Genomic DNA, 12,826 nt, shown 5'->3' with positions numbered 1-12,826 from the left:
AGGCAGGAGGAGAAGGGGACGACAGAGGATGAGATGGTTGGATGGCATCACCAACTCAATGGACGTGAGCTCTGGGGGTTGGTGATGGACAGCGAGGCCTGGTGTGCTGCGATTCATGGGGTCGCACAGAGTCCGACACGACTGAATGACTGAACTAAACGGAACTGAGAAGTTGCTGGAATGACTAGAAGTTACACATTGTCCATGCTATATATTTATGCCTGTTATTACATTGTTGATAATCTGTATTAAAATATTATAAAATTTAGTTCAAGATATTTTAATGCCAAGAGAATAGTTGATCTTGTGTATGTGAATGTCCTTGTTTAATAGAAGTAACTGAGTTAACAAACGTTTGTTGGTGCTGATGTTGCAGACAGTTGGAGAAATGCATGGAGGCAACCAGAGTGGAGTCTCAGAGTTCCTCCTCCTGGGGATCTCAGAGAATCCTGAGCAGCAGCGGGTCCTGTTTTGGATGTTCCTGTCCATGTACCTGGTCACAGTGGTGGGAAATGTGCTCATCATTCTGGCCATTGGCTCTGACTCCCGCCTACACACTCCTATGTACTTCTTCCTGGCCAACCTCTGCTTCATAGACCTCTTCTTCATCACCAACACAATCCCCAAGATGGTGGTAAACCTTCAGTCCCAGAACAAAGCCATCTCATACAGAGCGTGTGTGACTCAGCTGTATTTCCTGGTCTCCTTGGTGGCTCTGGACAACCTCATCCTGGCCACGATGGCATATGACCGCCATGTGGCCATCTGCCACCCCCTCCATTACACCACGGCCATGAGCCCTGGGCTCTACATTTCACTCTTCACCTTGTGTTGGGCCCTCTGTGTCCTCTGTGGCCTCATCACACCCTCCTCATGACCAAGGTGACCTTCTGAGGGTCCTGGAAGATCCGCCACATCTTCTGTGAGATGTACGTCCTACTGAGGCTCGCCTGTTCTAACATTCACATCAGTCACACAGTGTTGATTGTCACAGGCTGCTTCATCTTCTTCACCCCTTGAGGGTTCATGACCACGTAAACCCTATGTCCGGATTGTCAGCACCATCCTCCAGATAACTTCAGCATCTGGGAAACACAAAGCTTTCTCCACCTGTGCCTCCCACTCGGCTGTGGTCTCCCTCTTCTGTGGGACACTTGGTATAGTATATCTGCAGCCCCTCAAAACCCACTCCATGAAGGACTCAGGAGCCCCAGTGATGTATGCTGTGGTGACTCCCATGATGAACCCTTTCATCTACAGCCTGAGGATCAAGGCCATGCATGGGGCACTGGGAAGACTCCTCTTAGGGAAAGCCTTCCAGAGGTTGACATGAGGTAATCTGGGCATTGAAGTGGAGACTGCTTCAATTCATGTCCAAGGCGTTATCCTATGGAGGACACAGGAGTGATGGGAACACACTTGTTGTTTAGTCACTAAGTCGTGTCTGACCCTTTTACCACCCCATGGACTGTAGCCCGCCAAGCTCCTCTGTCCATGGAATTTTCCATGTAAGAACACTGGAGCTGGTTGCCATCTCCTTCTTCAGGGAATCTTCCCAACCCAGGGACTGAAACTGAGTCTCCTGCACTGGCAGCTGGATTCTTTATCACTGAGCACCCTGGGAAGCCCCATGAGAGCATAGATCCTGCTCAAAATGAGCTCATACCTCTGTGATGAGGAAAAGACACCTATGTGCAACCAGTGTCCCCAGACCTCATCAACCTTGGCAATAAATAAGGTCATGTTAACACTAATACTAAAATTTTACAGGATCAAAGTCTTCCACTTATCTGACCATAGGACCACAGTGCCACCATCCCAGTCTTTCATAATATACCCAGTTGTGGCCTGGAGAGGGGACTCTCTAGCACACTCTTGGTATGAGCTCTGACATGCTGTAAGGGACCTGCTGCCTGTGAGCCATTTGGAGACACCTGCATTACCCCCACTACAGGTGCCCTGGGTGAGGCTATCCGTTCCCCGGGCTCTGCGTTTCACTCCTCACCTTGTGTTGGGCGCTCTCTGTCCTCCATGGTCTCATCCACACCCTCCTCATCCACTTCAGCATTGCCCTCTCAGACCTCAAAGCAATACTGAGTGTGGCTTTCTCCTATTTTCCTTCTCCCTGTGGAGAGACCTCATCCCTGAGCAGCCCACCCTATCCTGTGTTATGCCGGCTCCTCACTCCATGGTCCCACCTCTCCTTGCAACCACTCTACCCTGCACTGCAACCAAAATGTTCAAGCGTGATCAGCACATGCTCATGGACAGGACTGGTGGTGGAAGCAGAAGTGAGGGAGGTAATTGTGAGACCCTATCTCTACTTGGTTCCACCAGCCTCATGTCAAGTGGAATGGATAGAAAAGGAGAAGGTACTGATGAGAAGATGAGTCCCTGGGCTCTGGCAGTGTGAAAGGGGGAGCAGTCCCTTACAGATGAATCAGCAGAGCCAGCACTGACGTAGACTTTGAGAGACAGGGGGAGTTGACTTGATCTGAGGCTCAGTTCGTTCCACTGATAATGATTGAAATCCTATTAGTGGCTTAGACTGTCTTACAAACATGAATCAGAAGCTCATAAAGGACCAAGGAGGGAGGCTACCTTATTTCTGTGTCTGAAGGAAGTGGTTATGCTCTGAGCATGTGGGTTGGGGAGAAGGAGGAGGAAGACTCGCTTGGCTTGTTAGTGATGGGGAATTCAGGGAGGGCCTCCTTGAGATGCTAAAAGCTTAGCTAAGAATTAAGGCATGCTGATGAGTGGAAAAGTGAGTAGAGCAAGGCAAGGTAAGATCACTGGGTGAATGGTATGGGGTGGTATGGGGGGAGTATTTGTATTTGGATAAAATAGCCAAGCTCTCACACCCTGTGAGTGTAGCAGAGCCAGTCTGGAGGAAGAAAGACTCCTCTTCTTTCCTGGCAAGGACTCATCCAATGAAAAGCCATAGATCCTTTGTTGACCACAGCCCTCTTAACTTCCCTTTCCCTCTATGAAACTTGCAAGGTCTTTTCTCTAGTTACAGCAAGTGAGAGATACTCTTTGTTTCAGTGCCCGGGCTTCTCATTTTGGTGGCTTCACCTGTGGGGCACAGGCTCTAGGGCATGTGGACTTCAGTAGTTGGGGCACATGGGCTCAGTAGTGGCAGTTCCTGGGCTTAGTTGCTCCACAGCATATGGAATCTTCCCGGACCAAGGATCAAACTGATGTTTCCTGCATTGGCAGGCAGATTCTTTAGCACTGAGCTACCAGGGAAGCCCCCCTCCTTGGCTGTAAGCTCCACCAAGTTTCCAGTCTCCTACCTGGATCCCAAATCCCCACAAAGTCACTTTTGTCTGCGTGTGTGTGTGTGTGTGTGTGTGTGTGTGTGTGCACTCAGTTCAGTCGCTCGGTCGTGCCAACTCTTTGCGACCCCATGAATCGCAGCACGCCAGGCCTCCCTGTCCATCACCAACTCCTGGAGTTCACCCAGACTCACGTCCATCGAGTCAATGATGTCATCCAGCCATCTCATCCTCTGTCATCCCCTTCTCCTCCTGCCCACAATCCCTCCCAGCATCAGAGTCTTTTCCAATGAGTCAACTCTTCGCATGAGGTGGCCCAAGTACTGGAGTTTCAGCTTTAGCATCATTCCTTCCAAAGAAATCCCAGGGCTGATCTCCTTCAGAATGGACTGGTTGGATCTCCTTGCAGTCCAACGGACTCTCAAGAGTCTTCTCCAACACCACAGTTCAAAAGCATCAATTCTTCGGCGCTCAGCCTTCTTCACAGTCCAACTCTCACATCCATACATGACCACAGGAAAAACCATAGCCTTGACTAGACGGACCTTTGTTGGCAAAGTAATGTCTCTGCTTTTGAATATGCTATCTAGGTTGGTCATAACTTTCCTTCCAAGGAGTAAGCATCATTTAATTTCATGGCTGCAGTCACCATCTGCAGTGATTTTGGAGCCCCCCAAAATAAAGTCTGACACTGTTTCCACTGTTTCCCCATCTATTTCCCATGAAGTGATGGGACCGGATGCCATGATCTTCATTTCCTGAATGTTGAGCTTTAAGGCAACTTTTTCACTCTCCACTTTCACTTTCATCAAGAGGCTTTTGAGTTCCTCTTCACTTTCTGCCATAAGGGTGGTGTCATCTGCATATCTGAGGTTATTGTTATTTCTCCCGGCAATCTGGATTCCAGCTTGTGCCTCTTCCAGCCCAGCGTTTCTCATGATGTACTCTGCATATAAGTTAAATAAGCAGGGTGACAATGAACAGCCTTGACGTACTCCTTTTCCTATTTGGACCCAGTCTGTTGTTCCATATCCAGTTCTAACTGTTGCTTCCTGACCTGCATACAAATTTCTCAAGACGCAGGTCAGGTGGTCTGGTATTCCAATCTCTTTCAGAATTTTACAGTTTATTGTGATCCACACAGTCAAGGGCTTTGGCATAGTCAATAAAGCAGAAATAGATGTTTTTCTGGAACTCTCTTGCTTTCTCCATGATCCAGTGGATGTTGGCAATTTGATCTCTGGTTCCTCTGCCTTTTCTAAAACCAGTTTGAACATCAGGAAGTTCACGGTTCACATATTGCTGAAGCCTGGCTTGGAGAATTATGAGCATTACTTTACTAGCGTGTGAGATGAGTGCAATTGTGTGGTAGTTTGAGCATTCTTTGGCATTGCCTTTCTTTGGGATTGGAATGAAAACTGACCTTTTCCAGTCCTGTGGCCACTGCTGAGTTTTCCAAATTTGCTGGTATTGACTCCAGCACTTTCACAGCATCATCTTTCAGGATTTGAAATAGCTAACCTGGAATTCCATCACCTCCCCTAGCTTTGTTCGTAGTGATGCTTTCTAAGGCCCACTTGACTTCACATTCCAGGATGTCTGGTTGTGGGTCAGTGATCACACCATCGTGATTATCTGGGTCGTGAAGATCTTTTTTGTACAGTTCTTCTGTGTATTCTTGCCACCTCTTCTTAATATCTTCTGCTTCTGTTAGGTGCACTCAATCAAGTCTATTTGTAGCCCCATAGACCGTAGCCCGCCAGGCTCTTCTGTCCAGGAATTCTCCAGGCAAGAATGCTAGAGAGGGTTGCCATTTCCTCCTCCAGTGTGTCTTCCCAACCCAGGGATTGAACCCACATCTCTTGTGTCTCTTGCATTGGCAGGTGGATTCTTTACCAATAGCGCCACCTGGGAGCCCACTTTTGTCTGCATAAAGTGAAGTGAAGTGAAAGTTGCTCAGTTGTGTCCAACTCTTTGCGACCCCATGGACTATACAGTCCATGGAATTCTCTAAGCCAGAATACTGGCATGGGTAGCCTTTCCCATCTGCAGGGGATCTTCCCAACCCAGGGATCGAACACAAGTCTCCTGCATTGCAGGAGGATTCTTTACCAGCTGAGCCACAAAGGAAGCCCAAGAATACTGGTGTGGGTAGCCTATCCCTTCTCCTGCAGGTCTTCCTGACCCAGGAATTGAACCAGAGCTTCCTGCATTGCAGGCAGATTCGTTACCAACTGAGCTATCAGGGAAGCAGTTCGTTTGTCTGCATATGGCTGCTAAATGGTTGTTGCTGAGGGCACACAAGCAGAGGACCTCCTATTTGCTTTCTTTCTCAGTCTTTCTTTATGGTTCTTTTCCAGCTCTGAGGAAGGAAGGCACCACATTTTAAGATGTCCTAGGGTCAAGGAATTGAGGCAGCCTCCAACCTCAGGCCAGTGAGGTCCTGAGGTCCTCAGTCCCCTAACCTGCAAGGAACTGAGTCCTACCAGTGACCATGTGAATGAATGTGGAAGCTTTCACTTCCTCAGTCAGGCCTGGAGACCGTTATACCATTGGCTGATGGCTTGATCGTAGCCTTGTGAGACGACTCAGGTCAAGTATTTCTGATGAAATTTAGCATCCATATTGAGAGGTTCTGTAAGTTTAAAATATACCTGATGCTAAGGACAGTATGAAAAATAAGAATGTAAAATATCTCACTTATAATTTCATAATATTGATTATGTGTTGAGATGATAATGTTTTAGATATATGAATAAAAGAAAATGAATCATTGAAATTAATTTCACTTGCTTACTTTAGCTTTAAAATGGTCCCTGCTACAGACTCAGAAACAGTCTTGTCCCCATGAGGCTTCTAGAAAATTTTAAATTATGTATATGGCTCAGATTAATTTTCTATTGCATGGATCTGGGTGATATCTTCTTTCTCCCCAAATTATATATTTTTGCATCTATTAGGCTCTAAGATTAGATCACTTTTGTTCAATCTGGACCTGAGCTGATTCAAAGCTGAGTTTCATTGTTTGTGAAGGCTTGCCAGTTACGATTTCCTAACAACAATCCAGTGGAAAAGAGGGCTGCTGCTGCTGCTAAGTCGCTTCCGTCGTGTCCGACTCTGTGCGACCCCATAGATGGCAGCCCACCAGGCCCCCCATCTCTGGGATTTTCCAGGCAAGAACACTGGAGTAGGTTGCCATTTCCTTCTCCAATGCAGGAAAGTGAAAAGTGAAAAGTGAAAGTGAGGTCTCTCAGTCACATCCGACTCTCAGCGACCCCATGGACTGTAGCCCACCAGGCTCCTCCATCCATGGGATTTTCCAGGCAAGAGTACTGGAGTGGGTTGCCATTGCCTTCTCCAGAAAAGAGGGCAAAAGCTGTCAAAAAGCACTTTTTTTTTTTTTTTTAGCAGAGAATGTAATTTCATTTTTTTAATTTAAATTTATTTATTTTAATTGGAGGCTAATTATAATATTGTATTGGTTTTGCCATACATCAACATAAATCTGCCACGGGTGTACACGTGTTCCCCATCCTGAACCCCCCTCCCACCTCCCTCCCCATACCATCCCTCTGGGTCATCCCAGTGCACCAGCCCTGAGCATCCTGTATACTGCATTGAACCTGGACTGGCGATTCATTTCTTATATGATATTATACATATTTCAATGCCATTCTCCCAGATCATCCTACCCTCTCCCTCTCCCAGAGTCCAAAAAACTGTTCTATACATCAGTGTCTCTTTTGCTGTCTCGCATACAGGCTTATTCCATATATATGCGTTAACTCATTGGAAAAGTCTCTGATGCTCGGAGGGATTGGGGGCAGGAGGAGAAGGGGACGACAGAGGATGAGATGGCTAGATGGCATCACTGACTCGATGGACGTGAGTCTGAGTGAACTCCAGGAGTTGGTGATGGACAGGGAAGCCTGGCGTGCTGCGATTCATGGGGTCGCAAAGAGTCGGACACGACTGAGCGACTGATCTGATCTGATCTGATACTGTATTGGTGTTTTTCTTTCTGGCTTACTTCACTCTGTATAATAGGCTCCAGTTTCAGCACTTCTTAAAGAAGAAACACAACAGGCCACTTAATATGTGAAAAGATATCCAACTGCAGTTTTAACTGGATTAAAGATCCAAATAAAAATACTGCCATTTCTCAACCTTCAGTTTGTAAAAATTAAAGATATTTATTTATAACGATCCTTTATGAAAGGGACACGGTAAACAGATACTGTCATAACTTAGTGGATGTACACATTAGCGCTATGTGTAATGGGGTAGGTAGAGTGGTGGAAGTGGTGGTGGTAAAACTCTCAAAATGTTTTCTGGATTCCTTCTCATGAAAACGTTCACCTAGAAAATTATATCAAAGGTCATTTGATGTGAAGAACCCTGGAGAGATGATCTCGTCCCACTTCTTTATGGAACAAGTCCAGCCATAGAGAAGCACTTTCTAAGGTCACAGAGCGGTGGTTACAGCCCACACTCATGGTTGTCATTCTCAAGAATTTTTCCCCTTGAGAGAAGCTCATTCTCTTTAACCCCAAAGTGTCTGGAGACCCAAGAGTGTCAGGAAAGAGACCGATTTCATCTGTGTTCTTTCGACTGTCACCAGGCGCTGCACCCAGAGGCAGGGAGGCTGTTGATTTTGACGGCCCAGTGGGGTTATGGAGGATGGAGCCTCAGCACACACATCTTCCCTCACTCTTCTCCATCTGTCAGTCCTGCCCCCTGTCTTTCTAGGATCATCTCCTAGCCAGAGGAAGCAGAAGAGGAATACCTAAACTGCCTTGTATCATTACACCTTCATCAAAACTTAAACTTTTCTTTTCCTGGTTGGAGGGGTGGGGCCCAACAGTAACATCAAAGGTGCTAGTTATTCCATGGCCATATGCTAATAGGAAGTGATTCTATAGATGAATTTTATTCTCATCTCCCCTTCTATTCATTCTTCATTTTCTCGACACCCATCCTTGACCTCATCAGCATTCCTTAGGCATCTAGTTTGTTACCCTTAATTCTCTCATCCTTTCTCACTTTCCATCTTCTCATGTCCTTTTCCTAATTTCCATTTTTCCTGCTTACTGCTTTTGTTCACCATGCTGTCGTATCCCTCCACATATCCTCATTTTCATCTTCAGTCCTCCACTCCCAAGCCTTTCTTACTTCTCACTCTCATGCCTTTTCTTCTCGTTTTTATCTCAGCCTATCCTTCCAGTTTCTTGACTCCAAAAGAGATTACAAAGAAGACAAGCTCCAGGTGTAGCCATGGACAGTTATGGGAATGATAAAGTAGAGAAACATCAGAATTACCAGGACAGGGTAAGCAGTCTTTCCAAGGGAGGATGAAAAAAAGGTTACTAATCGATAATGGATGAACTGAATGCTGCATGAACATCAAGATGAGGAAATTCTCTGTGTTGGAGCTGTACTGATGTGTTAAGAGAAAGAGGTGTCACTCCTAGGGACTACATTTATGGATATTTTTTGAGCTAGGAGGTTTGGGAGAGAAAAGCAAGACTTTTGAGAAGGTTATTTTGGATATTATATGTGGAAAATTCTAAGGAAATTATAGTACAAATGCCTCTTTCACAGACTTTATCATTTACATGAGGAAGGAGACATCAAATAAGAAAGACAGTAGAGGATGGAGACAGAATATTCCTTTTTTTGATCTTAAGATATATCACAAACGCTTTAATTTCATTTTTATTTAGTGGGCTCTTTCTTTCTGTAGACCCAACCTGTGCTCTAGACATACTCTGGGGTTCTTGTGTGGTTGTGAAAAAAAGGAAGTAATTTTCTGGGAGGCAAAAGGCTAATAATAAAGTAGAATAATCCTTGGCACTGAGCCCACAATTTAGGACAGCATTCTGCACCCTGATCTAGAGGGAATCTCACATACCCACCAGAAGAAAACTTGATATTATTGGTTACTTAGGCTGTGGTTAACCAAATACCCTTCCCTGTTAGGACATTGCTACGCAAGACCTACCAGACCTCCAAGTCCTCAACTCTACCTGGAAAGTGAGCACAGCCAAAAGCAAAGTCGCAACTTGCCCTGGGAACTTTCTCGGCAGAACCCTACTTCATATCCCCCTGTTGTGCTTGTTTTTTCTCTACTGCACATATGACTATGTGATCTACCATATAGGATGCTTCTTTATACTTGATGATGTTGTCTCCCTTTATTAGAACCTGAGTAGTGTGAGTGCTCAGACTCCTATTTTGTTCATCATTGCCCTGGAAGAATGTCTAAGTCACAGAAGAATTCAATAAATACCTATTGTACAAATAAATGAATGAATTCTGTAGGGTTTCTTTGCAGAACAAGTACACATAACAAATCGTCAGGCAGCAGAGCTAGGAAAATGGTTATGAACCATTTTTCCAGGTTACTGCCCTCATGAAAAATTTCCTCAAACCCAGAAAAGGCTGGAAAGGAAGGACCCTACCACCCCTCATGTCAGTGACCGCCTCCCTACAAGTACCCGCCACAGGGCACCCTGAACGTCAGGGTTTCTAAGGCTGTAGATAAGTGGGTTCAGCATGGGATTGATAACTGTGTTGAAAACTCCAACTCCCTTATCCTTGTCTGAAGCCTCCTCTGAACCCAGACGCATGTAGTTGAAGATACCGGTCCCATGGAAGAGGCAGACCACAGTGAGGTGGGAGCCACACGTGGAGAAGGCTTTCTTCCTGCCCTCCGCTGAGCGGATTCGTAGAACCGCAGCTGCCACGTGGATGTAGGAGCTGATGATGAGAACCACAGGTGTACCTGCCATTATGAAACCCACGCCAAAGAGCAGCAGCTCGTTGAGCTGAGTGCTGGAGCAGGAGAGCTGGAAGAGCTGTGGGAGGTCACAGTAGAAGTGATTGACCTCGTTGGGACCACAGAAGTTAAGGGTGGTTAGGGCAATAGTGTGGGTCAGTGCATTGGTGAAGGCACAAGCCCAGGACACAGCCACTAGTATCCTCTGGACCGTCTGGCTCATGCGAGTGCCGTAGGTGAGAGGTCGGCAGATGGCCAAGAATCGATCATAGGCCATGGCTGTCAACAGGAAGCAGTCCATCCCAGCCAGAAGGTGGAAGAAGAAGAGCTGGGAGAGGCAGGCTGCATAGGGAACTGTGCGCTTGTGGGACAGGAGACGGCCCAACATGGCAGGAACAGTGACGGTGATGCACCCAATGTCCAGCGCCGATAGATTCCCCAGGAAGAAGTACATGGGGGTGTGGAGTTTGGGTTCCACCAAGATGGCGGCCAGGATGCTGAGGTTGCCCCCGACAGTGACCAGGTAGGCAAAGAGGAAGAGTACGAAGACCATAGGCTGTAGATTTTCTGTTTCCACTAAGCCCAGTAAAATAAATTCAGTTACGGCTGTCCTGTTGTTTCCAGCTTCTGGCTGCATGAGTCTCTGTAAGGAAATGTTGCAGGAGTGGAAGTTTCTATCTACTGAATGTACTTATTCAACAAAAATATTTTATTTTAAATTTTATTTATTTATTTTTTTAAATTTACAAAATTGTATTAGTTTTGCCAAATATCTAAATGCATCCGCCATAGATATACATGTGTTTCCCATCCTGAACCCTCCTCCCTCCTCCCTCCACATACCATCCCTCTGGGTCGTCCCAGTGCACTAGCCCCAAGCATCCAGTATCGTGCATCGAACCTGGACTGGCAACTCGTTTAAATATTTTAAACCATGTATGTTCAGAGCCCCATGGTAAGTTCCTAGCTGTCCGGGTGATGGTTTGCCCACTCCCCAGATTCACTGACACCTCACCCACTGACTTCCTTTATCCCTCCATGTCATTACCCTGCTCTTGGCTGAGATGCCCCAAACCACCAGAACTTTGTCCCTCCCATCTTCTCCCAGTTAGAAAATGTTAGAATACTTGGGGAAATAAATTCAGATGAAAGCAAACTTCCTCTTTGAATAGAGTGAGACTAAAATGTAAATCGCCCAACTTAACTGAGGGATCAGCCCAATCCAATAAACAGATTTCAAAAGAGAAAAATTAATGGCATTTGGAGAAAAATATCTAGAAAGCATTTGAAAACACGACCCAGGTTCCAAGACTTCTAGAAATAATGAGGATCAAGCCAAGGTATGGCAAGAGTCAGAAAGAAGATACCCATGACTGTGGCTATTAGGAACTCCAGCCCTTTCTCCAAGGTGGGGGACATAGTCTGAAGAATAAAATAAAAAACCTTTATGTCAATAAATTGCAAGTATTATTTGGTAGTATTGTTGCTCTTTAAGCCCTTACATGAGACTTTGAATAGTGGCCTATTTTAAAATAATTTATTCTTTTCATAGTATTGGCTACTTGCTTCTGGAATCAAAATTTTAAGCATGACCTGTGGATTGGTTGCTACTAGATGCCGTTAGTTTTCTGCACAGCAAAATCACCCATCTTGCACTTGCCCTTGTTTCGGGCATGGTGGACTGACCAGTAGCTCTAACGGCATGTGTGCATGCCCCGTAGTGTCCAATCTTTGTGACCTCTTGAATTGTAGCCGCCAGGCTCCTCTGTCCATGGGATTTCCCAAGCAAGAATACTGTACCTATTGTGCACCTGCATAATAGAGAACCAGATTGAGCTAAGTCTTTCAGATCTTATAATAAACTCTTGATAAAAAAAAAAAAATCCATGTCTCTCTATTGCCCATGGAATAAGCAGAGCCAGGGCTTCACTAAGAGTAACATTGTTTCCCTGCATAGAATACACTAGATCAGAGGCTGGGAAGTCAGAACAAAAGGGAAGGGGTGACGAGAGCCTGAGCTTAGGTGAAAATTGGATATGGTGATCTCTAAGATATCCTTAAAATTCTGAGACCATGTGATCAGTGAGATATGGGGATCATCTTCAAGCCTGATCATCATTGATGAAATTGATAATTGATAAATACAGATAGGCAAATCCCTGGATGGAGAGTAGTTCTTTTCATATATTATACTAAGGAGCAATGACCTGCTCTCTGTTTTTGCTTTGGAGTCCATTTTGACCCAAACATTGATTGTAACCCTGTGGTTTTCTACTCCGGGTTTCTCATGGTGTTTTCTGTACCGGCGACAACTTCCTTCCAACTCCACATGTCCAGGTATTTCAAGACTTGACTGAATGAATCCTTCGAGGAAACTTCTCCATCTCAAAAGGAGCTCTGTCTCTTCTAAATTTCCACTACACATTATTTTATTGAACTTATTACAGTTTCCCTTCTAGCTAAGTTATTTTTCTATAGAGTATATCTCCCCTCCTTCTCTGTAAGCTACTTGAGGACAGAAATATTAATACATGTTTGACTCAGTTTTGCAGTAACAGTACTTAGCACAATACTTCCCTTATGGTATATACTCAATATTTTTCAATAAATAAATGGATGAGTCAAGTGTTCATAGGATTTCAGAGAAAGAAAACATCAGTATGAGCTAGAGTTGTCATGGAAGAGCCTCTGGTTGTATTGGAATCTAGGACAGAATTTTATGAGTGTGCATGATTAGTTGCTCAGTTGTATCCGGCTCTTTGCAACCCCA

General features: G+C 45.3%; 1 protein-coding gene and 1 pseudogene across 1 annotated transcript; one reads left to right on the top strand and one right to left on the bottom strand.

The window, feature by feature from the left end:
• The first annotated feature begins 388 nt into the window (after nt 1-388).
• LOC129651354 (olfactory receptor 1D2-like) lies at nt 389-1,333 on the top strand (annotated as a pseudogene).
• An 8,412-nt stretch (nt 1,334-9,745) lies between these two features.
• On the bottom strand, nt 9,746-10,705 carry LOC129651353 (olfactory receptor 3A2-like). Its single transcript, XM_055580094.1, has one exon. The coding sequence runs from the start codon at nt 10,691-10,693 to the stop codon at nt 9,746-9,748; it is 948 nt and encodes a 315-aa protein (XP_055436069.1). The 5' UTR covers nt 10,694-10,705.
• Between the last annotated feature and the right edge of the window lie 2,121 nt (nt 10,706-12,826).

The sequence above is a fragment of the Bubalus kerabau genome, chromosome 4, assembly GCF_029407905.1.
Source record: "Bubalus kerabau isolate K-KA32 ecotype Philippines breed swamp buffalo chromosome 4, PCC_UOA_SB_1v2, whole genome shotgun sequence".
In the NCBI taxonomy this organism is placed as follows: Eukaryota; Metazoa; Chordata; class Mammalia; order Artiodactyla; family Bovidae; genus Bubalus; species Bubalus kerabau.
The sequence above is the reverse complement of the archived record's forward strand: the minus strand, read 5'-3'. Positions and strand labels throughout refer to the sequence as shown.